The sequence below is a fragment of the Xiphophorus maculatus genome, chromosome 17 (genome assembly GCF_002775205.1).
Source record: "Xiphophorus maculatus strain JP 163 A chromosome 17, X_maculatus-5.0-male, whole genome shotgun sequence".
In the NCBI taxonomy this organism is placed as follows: domain Eukaryota; kingdom Metazoa; phylum Chordata; class Actinopteri; order Cyprinodontiformes; family Poeciliidae; genus Xiphophorus; species Xiphophorus maculatus.
Genome location: NC_036459.1, coordinates 7,820,141 through 7,842,813, shown reverse-complemented (window position 1 = coordinate 7,842,813; position 22,673 = coordinate 7,820,141). Strand labels below are relative to the sequence as shown.

Sequence of the window (22,673 nt, the reverse complement as noted above, 5' to 3'; positions counted from 1 at the left end):
TTGGAGGTTGCGGATACCGGGCATATTGACAAATTTGTGACGGACTGAGTCGAACTAGCGAACAGTCAGACTGATGCTGTGAGACAGAAGCGCAAGTTGGATGTGATTCTTTGGACGCTAAAACTCACTAGCGGGATGGAATCGATCTTGGAGAAGCTGCTAGTTTTCGGCCCAAAGGGAACGACCATGCTAATTTCCAAATTAGAAATAAGAGATGTACCTGTTGAGACTTTAAGTCTGCCCATTCTACAGACAATTTGTTTATACTGCATCTAACTCTCTGAGTCTGCCAGCCTTGGCTGAACTGGCTGATTATCTCAAATCTCCTGGAGTTTATATGAACAAGCCACTCCTTCCTATCTTCTCCTTCCTCCTTCCCAATGACAACCATGGAATCGTATGTTGACCTCAAGGACATGCTTGGAGATGATACTATTTCTAACATAAACTGTATTTGAAAGGCAGAGCAGGCTGTACGACATTCATGGTCAAACCACAGACGCTTCTCATTGTTTACAGATGCATTTCCCTGACATCACTGCCTTTGCTGGCCGTGTCTTCAATGTTGCTATTGTGCCCATTTTCCCTTGATGTGTCGGTTCTTGCCCTTGTCTGTCTGTCTAGTTTATTCATTACTTGGTAGAAACTGTGGAGTACTCACTATTTAACCCAGAAAAGGAATTGGAACAAACATAGAATCCACAGACTCACTATTTGGACCAATATTATTCTTTTAGATTACTTTTTGGGTTGTTATGGAGAGAGATTCCTATTGATGCAGCCCAGAAAAGGAATTAAAAAACAACTTTAGAAACATTTCATTCTTCTTATTACTTAGAAACTATGGAGTACTCATTACTTTTACAAAGTTAGAACATAATTAGAAAGTCCAGAGGATACTTACATACTCATACTTATCCAGCAACCCAGAATTAGGATTAGAGCAAACTTAGAATCCAGAAAAACTACCTTAGCATCTATGTTTTAGATTCCTGTTCTTCCAACCTAGAAAAGGAATTAGACGTACTTATACTCATCTAGCAACTCTGAACAGGAGTATCTAGTTAATATACTTTGGATTAACATTATTTGATTCTTTTTCTTCTTTTGCTCTTTCCTTTTTTGTTGTTTTGTTTGTATTTCTATTTAATTTATGTAAAACACTTTGAATTGCCCTACTCCATCTTAATGTAGAGCTGTGTATCATCTGTGTAGCAATGATCGTTTATCCTCTTTCTTGTTATAACCTGAGCTAATGGGATCATATTGTTTTAAATAGGAGATGTCCCAGGATTCAGCTTTGGGGTACTCCACATGTGACTTCTGTCAGCTGCTTTTTGACACAGATAAGTCCCTGTAATGTATCCAAGACTGGAACCGGTCCAGTACCGGACCGGAGAGTCACTTCAATAATATATCATGGCCAACCGTGTCAAATGCTCCGCTGAGGTCCAACAGAACCAGCACTCTGGTTCTTCCACATTTCATATTAATGTGGATGTCATTGGACACTTTCTGAAGGGCAGTATCAGTCCTGCGATGGAAACCAGACTGATGGACCTAAAACCGGCTGGTCGTCGTTAAGAAACCGTTTAACTGAAACAAATGTTTAAATAACTTTGAATGGAGCCATCCAGTTTTTCAGAAACAGAAGCAATATCCGTATAACTTATATAAAACTGAATTAAACACTCAAATAGGCAATTAATCCCATGATAAATTAAAATGAGTTGGATTATTTCTATTCTGATATTTTTTGAAGGGCATTTTTGTTTACAGAGACTTCATATTACACTTTTTTCAATTTCAGTTTTATATGCTTTTAGTTGTCATGTTTTATTTTGGATATTTAAAACATTTTTCACTTCCAGTGTTAATTGTTCTTGACAAAATTTAATTTTATTCTTATTTAAGATGGCAAACCTGTCTATATATTTCTTGAAAATGGTCTCAAAACGACAATATTATTGTCTAAGACAGACAATTTAGCATCCAGTCAATGTGTCTATTTCTAATGTGGAAAATCAAAATGATTTCAGTTTTTATATTTTTTAATTTGTGAAATAACTGAAATTCTCAATGTGGCTCGTCAAGTAAAATTTGATTGGTTAATCTGCACAGCACTAATGTGTTTAACAATGCAATTTTCCATTTTATTGACGTATTTTATAAATTTTTGTATCATTTAAACATTCATAGACATTTTTAATGCAAACATTTCAAATTTAAGCTTTAATTTGTATATTTGAAGCTAATTTAATTAGATTTGTCTAATTCTGATCACTATATGTAGCGTATACATCATATGGCGTTAACGAAGGAGCTGTGTTGCTGTGCTTCTTTCATTTTCTCCTCCTCCCACTAATCTCTCCATCATAGTAAATATTCTTGACGTCCTGATTGTAACTGGTCCCAGCAGGCTGGTTTATGTCTCAGCTTGTGGAAATTCCACTCTGAGTTGTTTGCGCCAGCTGACGTCACGCTGGAAGCATTCGCCTCGCCCCCCGAAGTCGCATCTCGCCCTCCTTTGTTCACTCTTGTTTGGATCTTGAAGATAAACCCCATCACTCATCAGCGTTGAGGCGCGTGGCGGCGTTATCACTGTCACCTGAGGATGAAAGGTGATGAGGAGTTTGCAGTGTTGAGGGGTTTTTTCCTGTCAGATCAGGACTGTGAAGGGAGAGAAGGAACTTCTATTCTGGTCTCAACTGCTTCTAAAGAACAAACAAAGTGCTTAATAAAAGATGTTTTGGGGGAATTGGTTAATTTTTGGTTTCAAAAATCTCCCGATAAGTCACATTCCACCGTTACCTAGCAACCCCAGCCAAGTCCAACCGGTTATCTAACAACCCAAGTGGAGTTCCAGCACGTTTGGTCAGCTGGTTTTTAACTGCTACATGCGCTGTACAATGGCTGCAGGAAAAGTGTTTTGTTGTTGACATACCGTTCAGAAACCACTTGCTGCATTCTTGCTGGTTGTGCAGGAGGCTTTACTGATGCTTTTCAAAGTTGTACATTGAGCTGTGGGGGCGTGGATTGGATTTAAAGTGACAGAAACATTCTGACCTGAGCAGGATGAACATGTTTTGTATAGGCCACAGGCCTATCCTTTAAAAATAGATGACATAAGTTTAAATTCAATGGAGTATTTGTATTGAATGTTCACAGAAAATGACATTAAAAGTAATGCAGCAGTAATATGTTTTTATCTTATTAGGTTTAAATCTGTTCTTTTTTCTATTTAATATCATTTTCCATCCCACAAACAAAAACCTACACATCCTGTTTTTGCTATAAAAAAATGTAATTTGTTATTATGGCTCATAAATATGTTTGGTAAGATGGTGTTTGATCTCTGAATCGAAACCAACAAATCTATTCTGTCAATTCACTGCAGCTTGTGATGTCAGATGAATGATGACAGTTTAAATATTTATTTGGTTGGTGCTGCAGCATCAGTCGTGGTTTTAGTGAAACGTTGTGGTTGTTGCAGCTTAAGAAGAAGATTTATTGCTAATGGACGCCGCAGAGCGGTGGCTCATCGCTCCAGTTCATCTCCTTTAATTTAAGAATGATGGATGATTTTAGAACGGATGTGAGACATTTCAATACTATTTCCAATATTTTATTTATCTGTCTCTGAAATCCCAACAGAGCAGCTTAATTTAGGGAAATGGTCATAATTACCATTTATTTCACTCACGCCATAATTAGTCATTGCAAAGCTAAGTGTGACCAATTAATTGCAATTACATGTTTTTCTATTTGTTACATTTTGCCAACAGAAACATTTGGTACCAGCACACCAAATGTAAGTCTGAGTTAAACAAGTTTATTTTTTATGTGTTTGTTACAAAAATTCATTGAAGATTGAAGCAGTTAACGTTGAAGTTTCAGTCTAATTCATCACCATTCAGCTTTAGTGTTCATAATCTGTTAATATATTGAGATTTATTTTTGTGTCAGGCAAAATAAACTGTTTAAGGGAACTTACAAAATATGTGTTGTCTTTCCTGATTATGTAATTAAGTAAGTTTAAAAATAAATACATATTCTGCTCTGCTTTAATCGACTTCCAGAGCTAAAAGCTGATTAAAGAAAGACGTTTTGCAACAGTTCAAGTCCGAAATTATTCCAAATCACGAAAATTACTTGTATGCAATGAAATGTTTAGCAATGATAAAACATTTGAACTTATTATTTAGATGTTCTTTTATTTCATCACTTCATGCATTTTATTTTATCTTAATGTTTTAAGTTTAAATTTCAGCTGACTGAAGTTCTTTAAACACTTTTTTCTAGTCTTGCACAATTCTGCTTCAAAATAGGACTTTCTGTTTACGACTGGTGGATGATTACAAGTGGAGCTTTAAAACATTCGATGTTAAATGTCTAGAGTCATTTAACATCCCAATGGTTCTCACACCGGAGCAGCTGCTGCTCTGCAGCAGAGCATAATGTTGGTCAGATTAAACAGTTTTATCGTCCCTGAACTTCATGCTTCTAAGTGATCAATAAAAAGATTCAAAAAGCCGTCAGCAAGTAATAAAAGCTTCTTGGTTTTAAATCAGTGAGGATATTTTTGAAGCATTTCTTAAATATTTAAGGTGACAATCTGATTAAAAAAATTGTCACATTCTGCTGATTTTTCATTTAAAAACTTAAGCATTTTATACAATATTTGAAATAAACCATTAAATTCCCTTTTTAAATAAGAAAATACAAATCTATGGCCTGAAATGCAACAACATGGCATTCCGTCAGTGAACGATTGACAGCAACGTGTGAAAATCTTTCAGCATCAACAGATAGAAGGTTTTGTGTAGAACATATTTACATAGGTTTTATTTTTTGTATCTTGAATTCAGAATGTTCATATATTTTTGTCCATTTTAGCTTAAGTACCACTCTGAGTGGTGTTCTTTTAGAAAAAGCCATTTTTGGAGTCTTTAACTTTATTGATTAATTATTTCAATAATTGATTAATCCGATTAATCGTTTCAGCTCTATTTGCATGGCAGTAACGAGTTGTTTAATTTCCCTCTATGATCAGTAAAGTATTTTGAATTGGTTTTAATTGTTTCTCTCCAGTTGTCGCCCGCAGACAGACACAGGAACCCTTTTCATTCCCATTAGTGTCTGATAGGATCCTGCCTGTAATCCGTGATCAGTCTCTTAAGCTTTTAAGAGGCTCAAACATTCAGAGTAGAAACAGAAAGGTGGGCACCGCCTTCCCAAAGATTTATAACAATAAATAACGTTTTACAACCGAGGTTTAGGATTTAAATCGATTAATTTTTGTTCAGATCTGTTCTGATTATCGCATCTTTCCAAAAGCACTTCCTTCCTTTGGCTCTTCTTTTGTTATTAATCCTGCTCACATCCTATTATTTGACTAATTTAGACCGTGCATGGCAGCAAAATGGAGGTCAGTACTAAGGGAACTGCTGCTAATTGCTTCCTTCTGACACACTTTGCCTGGCAGGCTCTTCATGGTTACTGTACATTTTCTCCTGCCAGAGCCGCTGGTGGCGTCCGGCAAAGTCAGCAGTGAAGGCTGCAGACAGAGGCCTGTTTTTTTTGTGTGTTGTTTTTGGATGTTAAAAGAGAGGAAGACGGAGGAGGAGAACTTTCCGCCCGGTTGAGTAGAAATCAGGATTCCTGCGCAGAGCGGAACGTTCTGGAAACGTTTCTGGTCTGGAGAGGAAAACAGATTTACAGACTTTTATTGTCGTCTTTGTCCTAAAGCTGCTTCCAACCAACCATCCATCCAACCAACCATCCATCAATCCAACCGATCATCCATCTGACCAACCATCCATCCATCCATCTGACCAACCATCCATTCATCCAACCAACCAACCATCCATCCATCAATCTGACCACCCATCTGACCAACCATCTATCCATTCATCCAACCAACCATCCATCTATCCAACCGATCATCCATCTGACCATCCATCCATCCGACTGACCATCCATCTGATTGTCCATCAAATCATCCATCCAACCGATCATCCATCCATGTTTGTCCATCTGTCAAGACATCTATATATGCATCCAATTTTCACTCAATCCATTCATCTAAGTATCCAACCATCTATCCATCCATGCATTCATTTATCCATCATGTTGGTCCATCTTTCCATCCATTCAATCATCCATCCATTTCTATGTCATTAAATTTGTCCATCTGTTTGTTTTTTATTAAACCACCAATTATTTTCATCCATAAGTCCTGTCCTCCATAACTTCATTTATTTCTTCACTTTTCCTTCCATCCACAATCTGTAGAAACCCAGTAAAGGTAGCAAGAGAAGACAAACAATACAGCTAAGTGGTTTTCTTTTTTACTTTTATGCTGAAAACTGCTGAGTTTTAGAGAAAATTCTCACCCAAATTTGATAACTCAGAGATGCAGAGACAAAAGAACCAGTCAGTGTCAAATGGGCATCAATCTACAGCACAAAAAACCCTCCAACCTCACCTACATCCCTCCTACTGTCTTCTTCTTTTGCCATTCATTTTCTCCAGGACAGAGACAATCATTTAGTTCAGCTAAAGGCCAGTTAGTGTGAAGAGAGGCTGTTTAAATGGCATCTTGTGTTGCTGCTCTGAAAGGAAGGAGCCGTTAGTGTTGGGTTACTGTGAAAGTCCACACAGTGTCACCTTTCCGGAAGATTTATTACCTTTTACCGCCTTAAAAATTGAGAAATTATGATGTAATACATTTACTTTGATAACTGACCTCAACATTTGCTCATTTACGTTGCCATTTATCTGCAGAAACAGTTGTGTTGTAGTCAATACAACTGTTTATTGTGTTGACACAACACAAACAGCGTTACCTTTATAAATCACCTTTCCGGAAGATTTATTACCTTTACCGCCTTACAAATTGAGAAATTATGATGCAATACATTTACTTTGATAACTGACCAACATTTGCTCATTTGCATTGCTGTTTATCTGCAGAAACGGTTGCGTTGTGGTCTAACTGGGCCATTGTGTCCCAGTTTGCTGCATGGCGCCCGTGGGTGGGAGAAGGGTGCAGTGTTAAACGCGAGCGGTGGAAGGCTGGTACAAGACCACTTATCATCCAAAGAGCCTTTATACAAAGCAACGCTACAATGTCCATCTCCGCCGCCTGCGCCTTCAACAAAAGGCTCTCTGAAGCCCACCATGTTTGGCCTCGCTCACCCCTCTGACCTCAATGCACCGCCTCCGTTCTGGGTCTTTACGTAATTTAACTGCATGTTGGAAATGTTAGCAACTGGTGCTGCAGTTTTAAATAACGTTTTAATTCGTTTTATCCTTTGGGGAAGTGAGTAGCACTGCTGTGTGCAAAGTGGAACAGACCTTGAAAGAAACTGATAAGCTGCTGCAAGAATGAGAAACATTTCCTTCAGAGTTGCATGTTTAAGCAGGTCTGTTGCTAGTTTTGTAGCAGAAGGGAAAATGACAGATGAAGTCATTGCTTTAACTACCATCTCTTCTCTTACGTCCGTCTGGACTGGAGACTGGAGACGCATGACAGTCCAGCAAAAAAACATTTCACCAATCTTTAAAACTGTTGGTCACTGAAAAACATCAAGGAAAATGTATTTTTGCCCTCAAACTGCCAATATTTACGACAACTCTAATATTTTTGGTGTGAAATTGTACATAATTTGACCCATGCATTTCATATTTACTCATTTTATTTTTCAAGATGGCCACCATGGTTGTGGTTGAAAATAAATTTTTGCACTAAATTATAGGAATGTCCTTGGTGTGAAATCATAGCCTACATGAAATCATACAAATCATAAATATTTCCTTGTTCTCATGTTTCCTTTTTGTGGTGGAGATTTTTCAAATTGCTGCAACGGTTGTAAAGGAAGATATACTGTATGTTTGCACTAAAATCTAAAGTAGTTATTTCCAATAACCATTAATTCACTTACCTTAGCTGTTCTGACGCTAAACCACCACAAAAAAAATGGCTGCTTTAATGCTAAACGCATGAAAAATTAGCAGACGCTAACGCCAAACCACTAAACACAAAATATTTTGTATCGCTAACGCTTTGAACATGTAAATACACTTTACTACAGTTTTGTTTTGTTTGCTTTTATATAGTTTTTTTTGTTTGTATATGACTTTGTTTATTTTTTTATTATACTACATTCAATAAAGTCAAAGCTCAAACTCTGTGCTACTCAATTCTTAAATAAATTAGCAGCAGCCAACGCTAACCACTAGCACAACTGTCTGTCACATATTTTTTATCTCTTCCAAATTGATGACTGAAGAAAATAAACTGAAAACGGATGAAACACAAACATATTTTCATCAGTGGTGTTCAAACTTTTTGCCAAGTTGCATTATTTTTCTTTTTTATTTATTCCACTAATTAGCATGTTGCTTTACTTGAAGCTTTTAAATCTACAATTTTCTAAAGCAGAAAGTTTTAGGGTGATGTAAGGAAAAGCATACTCCAAGCATCTGCTGGCTGACTCACTCCATCGCAGCGATCTGGTGCTCCTGCCGTCCGTTACTAGCTGTAAAACAGATCCGCGCTCTGCTTCCAGTCATGTTAGCAGCAACTGCCAAGAGCCGCACACAGGCATGCATGATGAAATATGACATCTGACTCTGCTGCCTTAGCAGAGCGTCTCATGTTTGGGGTTTCAGTCCCGATGGGCTGCAGTGCTCAGCTCTGCATGCCACGAAACACGAGGCGGTAAACGGAGACCAGGGTTCATATAATCCTCTCCATCCCAGGCTGGAAAGTCGTCCGTAGCTGAGCAGAGGTCGACAGGTGGACTGATATTTCCTTAAAATATGTTTGTCGATTGATGATTTATTAGATTAAAATTAAGTCCAATTGATTAAGTAATGATGTCCATTGGAACGTCTTTTAGTGCCGTAGTTTGGCCATCATCCAGCAGAGGGCGCTGCTGGTAGCGGAGCCGAACAAAATGGCGGACAGTGCATTTTTAAAAAAATATTGTACAACAAAGGCTGAATCTGCAGAATGTGGCACTTTGTTTATCCAGCTAATCGATCAGTTGTCAAAATAATCAATGACTAAAGTAATCGTCAGTTGCAGATCAAACTGAGCTACATTTAATTCCTGGCTACCTTCATAGTAAAGGGCTATCCTTAGTTTTTATTGCTTCAGGAAACAAAACAAAAAAACAACAAACAATAGAAACATATCGTGAAAAGCACTGAAGTTGAACATGTTCAAACCGGTGTGGTCGGTTCGCATAATTCCTGGAATTATGCGAACTTCGGATAATTTCCATGGCTGAACATCCTGTCTGTGTTTATGTATCAACATTGCAGAAATCAGTTACTTTATTTTATTTGTTTGCGTTCAGCTTTTTGACCGGGTGAGGGAGGAGAACCCGGACTTCCACCAGAAGATCGTCCCGATCAGTAGCGAGCTGACGCAGCCCGGCCTGTCCATCAGCGCGGCGGACGTGGAGCGGCTCACCGCCTGCGTCAACATCGTCTTCCACTGCGCCGCCACCATCCGCTTCGACGAGCCACTCAAGTTAGTGCCGCAGGAACTTCCTGTTGTGGATTTGCCGTTTGATTGATTTCACAGAGAAGGGGAAGTGAGCGGGATGTGGGTGTGAAATCAATGGTTTGTAAAACAAAAGAAGCCATCAATGGTAGGCAGTGTGACAGTTTACCTAACAAATCAGGCTTCCTGCTTTGGTCAGGAGTTTACAACAAACACTGATTCATTGTTTTAGGTCAAATTTCATGGTTTCCTGTTACTGTTTCACCTTCATGCTGCAGAATCATTTAGGGGAAACTCTCGCTGGGCAGTGTTGTTTAAAGATAAAATGTCAGTTTTTTTCATTTCCAATTTTATTGGGAAAGGAGAAGAAATTACAAATTGCTTCAAGTTTCATGTTTACATCATAAAAATACAAAGTCATAGAACACCGTAAACAATTAAAGCATTTCATTTTACCTTTGTTGTTGTAATGATTTGGAAAAGTCTTTAAAAGCAATCTGTTATGTTTTTTGTCATGTTATTTATGTTCATTTTTTTCATTTTAGTCTTCAAAATACCAGAATTTGGACAAAACTTTACATTTTTGTCCGTCTGATGTAATTTTTAAGTATTAAATAATTACTTTTAACGTGAGAAAGTTATTTACCAAAAACATTTTTAGCGTTAAGTAGTTTCTTGGACAGTTACTTCCTAGTTTTACTTCAGTGAAAGTATGATAAAGTAAATCTACCTTAGAATACTCTACCCTCTTCTGCCTGTTTGTTACATGTAAACAAGCATTTCTGAAATATTTGCGAGATAAAAGCTCATAAATGTTGCTATTATTGTCATAAATGTTCAATAAATGCACATGGAAATATGAGTTTGAAAAGTTGAAAGTTTGCAAGTAACAATATTTCAGTGAAGCCCTGTTTCTGTCCAATTGTTTCATCTATATTGGATAATTTATAGAGGAATAAAGCTGCACAACCAGGTTTTTATCAAAACATTTCTAACTAATTCTTTTGGAATTGCAACAATTTAACACAACAGCAAATACAATACAATACAAATACTAATATTGCTCTTTTAAAACACTCATTTGTAATCTTCTTCAAAACAGCAGCAACAATAAAGTGATTTATTTCACTAAACTGCACGTGGTGATTGTTTGTAGTTATTTATTGATGCTTTCATTGAACAAACAGTGGGGAAAAACAGTAAAACAAAAAAGTTTGACAAAACAACAGTTTAAAAAAATATTAGTTGGCAACAATAATTCCTACAAATTTATCACAATAAATGTTGAATACGGATAAAAAGCTTCTAAAATGTGTTGTTTGGTTCATTTAAGTTTCCCATGCACTGAAAAATAAATGTAATAAAGTCAGATTTATTTTTCCTGCGCTCTTTTTTTTGGTGATTTCTGGGAGGCTGAGTTCACATCAATCTCCCTTCGGCCGTCTGACTCTGTAGGTGTTGATTTTCTCTTTTCCATTTTGTGGTTTTTATCGTCTGCAAATCGTTTCCATCTGACTGCAGCTCCCTGTGTAGCGCGATAGTTGCTCTACAGGGTCCCCTAATGAGTCCAGAGTTGCTTTAGCATTCGTTTCTCTCCATAAATCCGTCCTGCAGATCTGCTCAAGATGAATTAGGCCCTCTGGTAGGTGAGCTAATCTGAAATTTAAAGCTGTTTTAGGGCGTTTTCACACCTGATAGTCCTGTAGATTTGGTTTGATTGGGGACAGAAATAGAGATATTTGTTGCATTTTCAGCTTTTGTGATTCACTTTCACACTACCCGTTCCCCTCCTCGCCTGCGGGGGCGCTGCACCAAGAACCACTGAAGGCAACCTCAGTAGAAGACAACTCCTTTCTCCTTGAAATGTAAACAAAAATAGATTAGCGTCTGATTTTAGAGGATTTCTCTTTTGTCTTTGGGATAATGACAAATGAAAAGTAGATATTTTATTTATTTATTTACTGCGTTTTATATTGATGCCTTCCTAGAAGAAGAGGATCGTATCCCTTTCTATGACATGAACTTCATTTTTCTAACTTGGGGCCATGGCCCTTTGAATCCCCCTCTTGGGGTCACCCCTGAATAACGAGACAAAAAATAAAGCAAACACCTTCATCACCAAAACAACAAGTAGCAGCATCTTTTTGATTAAAAGCAACATTTAAACATAGTTATCGTCACTTGAGCTAACATTTATTTTTCTAACTTTCTGCAGCTGCTAGCTGTGCTGCAGATCCAAACTGAAGCAGTCAGTGGAGACTTGGTTTAAACTGACTGTATGATCGTAGGATTTTTTTATCAGCTTCAGAGTCAGTTATTGCATCACAGCAGCAAAGACAGATGGGAGGTGACTCAGCTGGAGGAAGACGCTCTGCGGTTTGTCCGACTTCCTCTGCGCCTGCTGGCGTAACGCCCTCCACCCGCCTGCAGGGGGAGTGGACACCCACACGCGCTCGTCTCTCTTCCTGTCGCTTCTTAGCTGGACCGATCGCCCACCTGGAGCTGCCGCGTCTTACCTCACAGCTCCACTGACCACGTTTACCCGCCTCGTTCAGGATCGGCTTCTTTTAGGAAGATTAAAAGATGTCATTTCAGTTCAAATTGGACCAGATTGCATCAGGTTTATTATGGTTGTTATAACCTCAGCCAGGCAGCTGAATTATTAAAAACTGACCCAATAATTCACTTCAAATGACCAGAACTGAGTTTTATGCTTGTTTGTTCTTTATTTCTAGTAAGTAGAAATGTACAGCGGCGTATTAGAGCAACTGCGGATACAAAAAAATGAGTAAATTTGCTAGAAAAAAATGATTTTAATCTCAGAAATTTTCTAAAATAAAACGTGGAAATTTCTGAGTTTGAAAAGTTGAAAGTTTACAAGAAACAACTTAAACTCTTTTGAATTACACTCAGAAATTTTCTGAAAAAAAAGAGAAATTTCAGTTTGAAAAGTAAAAAAAAAAATGCTAGAAAAAACTGATATTATCTGAGACGTTTTCTAAAATAAAACTTGGAACTTTCTGAGTTCTGAGCTAAGAAAAAACCTTCAAATGTTGAGATTATACTCAGAAATTTTCAAGAAAAAACTAATAAACTTCTGAGTTTGAAATTTCTTTTTTCCTTTTGGTTAAATTAGTATTTTGTTCTCGGACCAAAACCTAAAGTTTTGTTGTATTTTATTTTTTCCTTCTCTAGCATGTAGAATACCTTCACATAACAGTAATAAATGACGCCATTAATAAAAGTGAATTGAAACATTTGTTTTGTTTTCATCTCCAAAGTTGGGAGCTGGAAAAGTTTGAAAATGTGCCTTGAAAAGTTCTTGAATTGTATTGGAAAAATGTACAAACCCCGTTTAAGGCAAATGTAAAATATGACATATTTTAGCATTTTTAATGCGGCGGAAGAATTAAATATTTTGACTTGACTGAACTAAAAGGATCAATCAGTGGAAATACAGAGCTCAACATATTGCAGGATATATTTTAAGTCGTATTTCTCAACATTTAAAGTGTTTTTTCCTGCAAAGCGAGCTTAAAGCTGTCAGCAAACGAACATTCAGAGACCTTAAACTTCTCCTCTCCCACGCAGTCACAGCTGCTCAGCCTTTACCTCCTCCACACATTTAGCGCCGTCTCTCTCTCTCTCGCTCTCCTGCAGGCACGCCCTGCAGCTGAACGTGATCGCCACGCAGCAGCTCCTCAGCCTGGCGCAGCAGATGCACCACCTAGAGGCCTTCATTCACATCTCCACCGCCTATGCAAACTGCAACCGTAAGCACATCGACGAGATCATCTACCCGCCGCCGGTCGAGCCCAAGAAGCTCATCGAGTCTGTCGAGTGAGTGGACGACTTTCACGCTAACGATTAATCGTAATTAATCAATTAACTGGAGTATTCAGACTTGAAAACAAAAGATAATTTGCTAAAAGAAAGCAATAATTAAGCCAAAAAATTTTAGAAAAATATTTAGAAATTTTTTTCTAAAAAAAAAAATTTTTTTTTTAGTACTCAACCAGAAATCTGATTGAGTAGCGCATTTAGATTCACCTGGTTCAAATTCTGTGAATTTATTTTTTTTTTAAATCTCCTTTTAAGAATATTTTTCTAATGTATCCAAAAAATAATCAGCAGATCGGTTCTACACTGAGCTGATAAATCAAGCAGAAAGGCCTGAGCTTTTCACATTAAAAGTATTTTTATCTGCAGATTCATCCTTTGAAACAAATGATCACTCGTTCACTAAAAGAATGCTTTTCTATTGCATTAAAATGTTTATTTACTTATTCAAAAAATGTATTAAATTATTGGTATGTTTGCGTTTCTCTAATGTAAGTAGAAGCTAAAACTGCTACTTTAGAAGTTTTGAGTAGAACGTATTTATAGACAATGGTTTTTATCTTAAATGGAAAATGCACATATTTTTACAGTTTTGGTTTAATTGCTGCTCTGACTGTGTTGTTCTTTCACCAAATGCCTTTTTTTAGTCTGAATTCTCCAGTTAATGATTAATCAATTACTAAATTAGTTGGCAATTATTTTAATAATCAGAAATAATCTGATTAATCGTTTCAACTCTGCTATACATATGTCAAATACATTTTCGTTATGGTTTTTGGTTTTCAATGGACGGTTCGTTGGGAGGTTTTTAACATTTCTGGTTGTGGTTTCAGGTGGATGGACGACGGCATCGTGCGGGACATCACGCCGCGGCTCATCGGCGACCGGCCCAACACGTACACGTACACCAAAGCCCTGGCGGAGTGCGTGGTGCAGCAGGAGCAGGACAAGCTGAACATTGGCATCATCAGACCCTCCATAGTGGGAGCCAGCTGGCAGGAGCCTTTCCCCGTAGGTCCACAGGCCAACTATTACTGCACTGCAACGTGCAAAACCGAGGATTATTAGTACGTTTAAATTAAATTATGTCCAGAAAAAACCAAATATCTGAGATATCGATCTAAACAGCTTGGATAATATAGGATGAAATAATATATTTGTATTTTTTTATTGAGATTTTGGCTGGCAAAGACCCTAAATAAATTAATAAACGGAAAAACAAATGAATGAATTAATTAAAAAAATATTTTTTAAAAACTACACAAATAATAAAAAGGTAAGTTAAATTAACAGAAATAATCAACTATTTCTTTCCTTTAATAATACATGAACAAATTAATTTAAAATTGAAGATAAATTTATATGTTTACAACAATAAATAGAAATGATCTAAAAAAAAAAAACAAAATAAAATTAACATAAATCTTAGAAATATTAAAACTAATTATAAACAGTTTTCTGAATAAACAAAAATATGAGTAAAAATGTTGTAAAAATTGATGATAAATTATAAACATTTGTATTTGAAAAAATAAAAATTGATCGGCCTGCAGTTGGCAGCGACTCTTTAAACAGACAAAAGAACCTAAAACGGTTTAAAGAAAGAAATATTTAAAAAATACATAAACAATAAAAGCAGTAAGTTCAACTAAGATAAATAATCAGCTATTTTATTTAGTAAAATATAAATTACCCAAAAAATTAAGAAATTAATCAAAAGCAAATTCAAACTGACGAAAATAAATCAATACATTTAAAAATATAAATAGAAAAAATAGATATTAAATTAATGTTATGAACATTTTTTGAATAAAAAGTTAATACAAAACATCCATTTAAAATTAAATAAATAAAAATTGGTGTTTGATAATATAAGAGTTAGTATTTGTATAATCTTGTTGGTGGCAGCATTGCCAGGCTCTGGTCCGCCTCTTCAAACGGGCCCGGCTCTCACTGCAAGCGGACCGGGCTTCTTATTTAGACGCCTGTTTGTGTGCGTCGTGTTTATTTGGCCCCCAGTGGCCCCTCCACACATGTAGCAGTCTGTTAGCAGCGCTTTCATCCATTTTTAATGGAGTCTAAGTGAAGCTGACAAGTGCTGCTCCTCTCCGCTTCCCACCGCAAACACCACCGGAAGTAACACAACGCCGCATGTGCTGCTGCTCCAATCAGCTGATAAACATTCTCTCACTCTTCTTCTTCTTGTTTTTTTATGGTGGTTGGAGTATTGATCTATCTGCATTTAGGGACATTGTAGAAAAAGAAGAAGATAATCAGTACATTTCTGCCAAAAACATTTCTTTCAGATTGTTTGTTGTCAAATCACATAGAAATCAATCATCTTGTGTTTCCTTTTTTTGGTGGACAGTTTTCAAGATGGCCGCCATGACTGTAATACATGTTTGCAGTAAACTTTGTAGTAGTTATTGCAAGTGGTGGGCACAGCTAACCAAAACATTAGGTTGAATAACCACTAATTTGATCAACTAGAATCTTAGCTCTGCTAAATCGTTACATACACAAAGAAAATGGTGTAAGCTGTTGCTAAACAGCTAATGCTAAACTTTGCTCAAGTAAATTTTTTACACTAATTAAAAATGTGTTTATCATTTTTTTTATACTAAACACAAAAAATAGCGTAAGCTAATGCTGAACTGTTAGATACATAATAAAATTTGCATAAGCTAATGCTAAACCACTTTTAAAAATCTTTAGCTCTACTAAGGCTTAACTGTTACACAAATCAAATGCTAAACCCCAAAACGCATAAAAAATTGCAGAAACTAACTATAAAGCAATAAAGACACAAAACCTTTGCAGAAGCTAATGCTAAACCATAAAACTCATAAAAATAACAGAAGCTAATGCTAGCCGTTAAGACGGTGTTTCTCTCTGTCACACCTTCATGACTGGTGTGAGACTCGCACACAGAAACGTCCTCAGCTTCCGATTTTACTACATTTTGTTAGTTTAAAGTTTTATGAACAGGAAGAACAAAGTTGAAAACGCACGATGGGACATAAAGTTCATCCAAGTCGTTAAAATCTATCACATTTTATGGCAATAATTAGTTTAAGAGGTTTAAAAATGGCAGCCATCTTGGAAAATGTCCCAATCTGAATATTCACTTCCTGTGTTTCTCTCTGCCTCTTCACCTTCTTCTCTTTCTCCTCAGGGTTGGATCGACAACTTCAACGGGCCGAGCGGCGTCTTCATCGCGGTGAGTGAACCCGATCAGCTTTCGTTCGTCCGGCAGCCGGATTAGGATTAAGTTAATCTGGTGTTGTGTTGCCAGGCGGGGAAGGGGATCCTGCGCACCATGAGGGCCAACAACGACGCCGTGGCCGACCTGATCCCCGTCGACGTCGTCATCAACCTGACCCTGGCCGCCGGCTGGTACACCGCCGTGCACAGGTGGGTCTGTGGGCGGGGCTTAGCTCCTCCACTCAGGTGGGGAATTTGATTTTTACTTATAGATTATAGACCGGCTTAACTCCTTTCCTCTCTTACTTCCTTTAATCTTCAAGTCCTTTGTTCCTTCCTTCTTTCCTCTACACTTCTTGTCTCCTTTTTTCTTCCTTCTTTTCTCCTTCCTTAATTTTTCTTTGCTTCCATTTTTGTTTCCTTCATTCCTCTCTTAACTCCTTGTCTTCATTTTTCTTCCTTTCATGTGTTTTCCTTTCTTTCCTTGTTTCCTACCTTCCTTCCTCTAGTCCTTGTCTCCTTTTTTCTTCTTTCCTTCCCTCCTTTGTTCCTTTCTTTCTCTCTACTTTGTCTCCTTCCTACCTCCTTTTTTCTTCTTCTTTTCCTTGTTCTCTACCCTCCTTCCTCAGGATTCCTTGTCATGTTTTTCTTCTTTCCTTTTTCTTCCTTCCATCCTTGAGTCCCACTTCTAGCTTTTCTTTCCTTCCTTCTTACCTCCCTTCCTTCCTTGTCTCCTTCCTTGCTTTCCTCTCTTCTAGTTTCTTGTTTCTTTTTTGCAAATTTAAAACTGAAATATTTACGATAAATTCAAAAACACAAATTGAACTTTTATCATTTATTTTTCACATCTGAAAAAGTTTGAAGTGTCGCCATGAAAATGTTTTGGAAGCTTCATTTAATCTCTAAAAATCTCATTTTAGGTCGATCAGATGCGGGGAAACCCTGTTAGTGACTAAAATGTGTGTAAATTTTGACGAAGAAGAAAAAGTTTAAAGCAGGAAAATCTGCTGCAGGTTTAATCTGAAGCGTTTAACTTCGTCTTCGCCTGTGAGTCGGAGGCTGATTCCCTCCTCCGGTCTGGAAATGTTTTGTTCAGTTGACTCAGACCGAGTCAGACGTTCCGCTTGCAGGGAGCGAGTTGGAAAAACGCAGCCGCTCCCTTTTTTAAGGGCCAAAGATTCCAGGGAAACTGAAGATTGGCGGCTGCCCAGCGCCGAGTTTAATCTGGGCTGATCCTGGCAGTAAAGGGCATATTTAAGGTTTTTAATCTGATGAAGGATCCATTTCTACTGCTTTACACTTTAATAGCAGGATAATCTCATTCAGTTGTATTTAAGTCCAGACTTTGACTGGGCCGCTCCAAAACCTCCAATTTATGTGAGGAAGTCATCAAGAATCAAACAGAATTGGGACTGAAACGATTAATCGTGATTAATTGATCATTGAAATGGTCGTCTACTAATTTAGTATTTGGTTAATCGATAACTAGAGTATTTATAGTCAATTTAAAGCATAAATATTAGGGTTGAAATTATTAATTGGATTTTTTTAGCTGCAGATTCCTCTTTTGCTAAAAGTAATCAAGCATTCCCTAAACAAATGCCATGTTGTTGCATTTTTGGTAATGTTAATTTTTTTATTTAACAAATTTATTTATGTATCTTTGCATCTTTTAATGTATTTCTTTATTGTGTAAAAAAAAAGTGGTTAAATAAAAAATCTGCAGATTGTGCCAATTTTTTTTATTATCCGATTAGTCGATTAATCGTCAGAATAATTGATAACTAAAATAGTTAGCTGCAGCCCTACAACAGATTTTATAAAAGTTTGGTTTATTGAGGAGGTAAAACCTAAAAAGAAATCTTTATTTCCATTTTTAATGGGTCTTGTGGTCGGTCAGTAGATCTAATTTGCCGTTTTTTGTTCCACGGGGCAAAACGTTTGGATGGCGCAGTTAAAATACGAACATTTATCGTGTCTAAAACAGACAAGAATCACATCTTAAGGCACTTTTGGACCTTGCGCTCTCTTGTTTTTGCAGGCCTAAAACGGCTCTGGTGTACAACTGCACGACTGGCGGCATCAACCCGTTCCACTGGGGGGAGATCGGTGAGTACGCGCCGCTCTGATGCTAACAGCAACCCGCCGCTGCAGATCGATACGGCGGTTTGGGCCCATCGTCTCAGTTCGCCGCTTCATCACAGATCAATCAGCCGCCTCTGACTCTATGTGGCTGCCATGACGCCTGGTTGTGGTTGTAGTGGAGGATTAAGGCTAGGAAAGGCTGCCACCTGCTGGACAGACGTAGAAAATGTCTAGAAACTCATCCAGACTGGATGTTTACTGAAGCAGAGATTAATTCTCATCTGTAGATTGTGGACTCCCACGCTAAATAACATCCCAGACTGTCGTTAAGGATTAGTCTGGAGAAATGTCAGAGATTAACCCGGTGATTGCTAATTAATTCTTCTGTTGAGGGGAAACGCTCGTTCATAATCCTCCGTCGTCGCTGCAGCTGCTGAAGGAGCTCCTCGTTACCGAATGAGAGTCAATTTATCTGCGTTGATCTGAATCTGATGACATGAAACCAATGGAAACATCTGGATAAACATCTGAAATCCCAAACTTTATTCCTAATTCTGTTATTGACAAGAAAAACTATAGATAGCCATCTATCTGTCCATCCATCTGTCCAATCATCCCTCCATTCATCCAGACTTTTATGACTCAGTTTGTCCATCCATCCATCCATCCATCTGTCTGTATGTCCATCTATCCTACTTTTCTTTTTCCTTTTCTCATTTCACTAAATGAGAAATTGTTCTTTCTCTTTTCCTTCCCTTTTTGCTCATTTTTCCTGTTTTATTCCTTTTCTTATTTTCTTTACTTTTCTGTTGTTTTTTCTTTTCTTTTCTATTTTTTATTTTTCCAGCCATCACTCCATCAACGATCCTTGATAACTTTCGTTTGTACTTTAAATCTAATTTTAAGTCTAAATCATCAAACCGATCCCTTCGCTGCTTCCGCTCCCACGTTAACAAACTTCCCGCAGGACCCACAACCAGATGGTTTCTGTAGATCCAGATGTTCCAGATGTTATCGATCCGCAGCTGGCTCATCCACTCATCTCGGCCCCCTGCAGCCGCCTCGCTTCTGTTGGCAAGGAAACGAGGCCCAGTCTGTGACGTAACATCTGCTGGTCGCATGTGGACACTGGACTGGGTGTCATGATAAAGGTCAAAGGTTACCGTGGGATGTTAGGATCCTTCTGAGAGGCTCTATCTGTCATAAAGGTGGTGATGAACGTTGCACTTTAAAATGTCGTCGTGGCGTTTAGCTGGTTTTATTGCTGCATCATCAGGGAGGCAGAGCTTAGTGGGGATTATCCGAAACGCAGAAACCTTCTGTTCCCTCAGGATTTCACAGGAAACGATTTCCAAAGACATTTTTCATTATCTGGATTTAAAAAATATTCTCCCCTCACCTCGTTCTCCCGATCCGAACAAAGCTGAACTCAATAAAAATGTTGAGATTAGAGCTGCAACTAACGATTACTTATTAATTATTTGAATAAAAAAAAAAATTGGCATATTCTGTTAGACAATATTAGAAATGCATAAAAATATCCAAGTAATTTCTTCTTTCAAACAAGAAAATAAACATTTCATTGCCTAAAAATAAAAGCGCATACTTTTAGTGGATGCTTTATCACTTGCAAATTAATTGATTCATTTTTTAATTGAATCTTAAAATCTGCTGAATTTGGGGGTTTTGGTTTTTGCAGAATTTTAACAAAGCAAAGCTCAAATGATTCCACTTCAGAACAAATTTACAAAGGATTTTTTTTAATCTTAAAAGCAACATGTATATATTTCTGTACAGTTTTGTCCTAATTTCTGCTCTGTGTGTTTTTGATTTTGTATACTCCAGTTAACGATTATTAATCAGACGATTATTTCCATAAACAATTAATCCAATTAATAATTTCAGCCCTGGTCTTCACCCTCCTTTATGTCTCTTATTTAACTCCAAATCAGTCCAATTATTTTCTTCTTTAAATTTGTTTCTCATTAAAACGACTTAAATTTGTTGTCAACATAAATTATTGTGTAAAAGTAACAAATGAAGATTTGTTCCCATTTCTGACGTATGTTTGCAGTGCCAATAATTACAAAGTCTCGTAAGATTTTTTAGAGTCTGTATAACGATTAATCCACCACCAAATTAGTTGATTTCAATAACTGATTAATGGTGATTAATCGTTTTGTGTGTTTTTGTGTCCTGACAGAGCACCATGTCATGTCGTCCTTTAAGAGGAACCCGTTGGAGCAGGCTTTCCGCAGACCCAACGCCAACATCACCTCCAACTACCTGATCAACCAGTACTGGATCCTGGTCAGCCACAAGTTCCCGGCCTTCATCTACGACCTCTTCCTCCGTCTGTGTGGACAGAAGCCGCAGTGAGAACAGCACATATCCGTTTCCTCGGTTTGCTCCGTGACGAAAATGTTTGTCTGCATTGAAGTTTTGTGCTTCCCTGCAGGATGATGCGCATCTTCAACCGGCTGCACAAGGCGATCCACCTGCTGGAGTACTTCAGCAGCCAGGACTGGGAGTGGAACTCGGAGAACATGAGCATGCTGATGGGCCAGCTGACCCCCGAGGACCGAAAGGTCAGCCTGAACGCCTTCCTGCAGAAGCATTCACACCCCTCTATGTCAGGTTGAAACCAAAACCAGTAAAAATAAACGTGACGATGACGACCACACCATGCCTCACAGAGACGATGTGTGATGTTGTTCGTCCAACCAAAACGTTCAGTGTTGTTACCGATCAATTATATAATCAGAACTGTAGATACAGCAATCGCTACATCTGGATGATGAGGCTTAAAAATAAAATCCCAGATCTTGTTTGACTTCTTTTCCAAAAACACGGATTACATTGACAGAAAATATTTTCAAAAACTGTCTGTTGTTTCAATTATCCCTTCTGAAAAACTAAATATTAAAACCTGGCTCAGAAAACAGTCATAATGTCAGCAGAATAAAGTCCTAAAGTCACAACAAAAAAGTCATTTAATTAAGAAAAGCTCTTCTAGAGTTGTCAATATATTTAATCTGATGTGTTAAAAGATGAAATATTGTAAAACTTATTCAAAGTTTAATTTCACAAGATGCTCAACGTTCCTCATTTAATTTTTTACTATTTATTACTTTATTCTCCTCATATAAAGTCTTTGTTCTGGCAACACTAACTTTATTGTTGTACGATTTCATTATAACATTATTCTTGTGATTAAAAAAATAAAATATGATAGCCTCGTCCTAATATTCTGTCATAAAATCAACCTCAATTCAAAGTCCAAATAAGTAGAAGCTGTAAAACACACCTATCAAACAAGATGGCCGCCTGGGCTCGCTGACATCACTCATCACTATGGAAACTCCAGGAGAGTATTGGTTTAAAAAAAAGCCCAGATTTTCTCAAAGATTAAATCTTCAAAAACCAAAAATGTGATTAATCAATTTTATTTTGTTAAGTGGTTTAAGGGGAAAAAGCACCAAAGAGTTTTGGTAAATTAAATTTATTAGTCTGAATGCATATAATCTTTAAAATGAACTTTTTTGTTATTTAACGTCTTGAAAATGTGTTTCTGACTCCATCCTTGCTTCAGTGTCAGCGTTCTTCCTCTGTGGTTTTTGTTTTATTGAATTTCCCTTTGGGTCCAGTGAAGTATTTCTGAATTTGAATTGAATTTGTTTTCCCAGACATTTAACTTTGACGTGCGCCAGCTGAACTGGCCCGAATACATTGAGAATTACTGTATCGGCACCAAGAAGTACGTCCTGAATGAAGACATGTCCGACATTCCTGCTGCCAGGCAGCATCTCCGAAAGTAAGTCAACTATAAAAATACTTTATTGGAATATTTTTAGAGAAAACCCTACCAATTGGATGTATTAAATAGGTGGAAGTTACTTTATGATATAAAAATAGCTAAAGCTACTGAAGGACAAAGAGCTGAGCACTGGTTGCTATAGTTACTCCCGCCATTTCTCTGTGACGTGGGGTAGGGGCAATCCTTTTTTGTTATTTAAATGTAGATTTA

The 22,673-nt window shown here is 37.4% G+C and overlaps 1 protein-coding gene across 1 annotated transcript in view; it reads left to right on the top strand.

The window, feature by feature from the left end:
* The window catches only part of LOC102229254 (fatty acyl-CoA reductase 1-like), a 46,880-nt gene that overhangs the window by 20,831 nt on the left and 3,376 nt on the right, over window positions 1-22,673 (top strand). Inside the window, exons 3-11 of the mRNA XM_005806895.3 lie at window positions 9,369-9,544; window positions 13,178-13,357; window positions 14,191-14,368; window positions 16,533-16,577; window positions 16,653-16,771; window positions 18,603-18,670; window positions 20,850-21,021; window positions 21,105-21,234; window positions 22,333-22,460. Coding sequence (XP_005806952.1) covers window positions 9,369-9,544; window positions 13,178-13,357; window positions 14,191-14,368; window positions 16,533-16,577; window positions 16,653-16,771; window positions 18,603-18,670; window positions 20,850-21,021; window positions 21,105-21,234; window positions 22,333-22,460 — 1,196 coding nt within the window. The remainder of the gene's footprint in view (window positions 1-9,368; window positions 9,545-13,177; window positions 13,358-14,190; window positions 14,369-16,532; window positions 16,578-16,652; window positions 16,772-18,602; window positions 18,671-20,849; window positions 21,022-21,104; window positions 21,235-22,332; window positions 22,461-22,673) is intronic.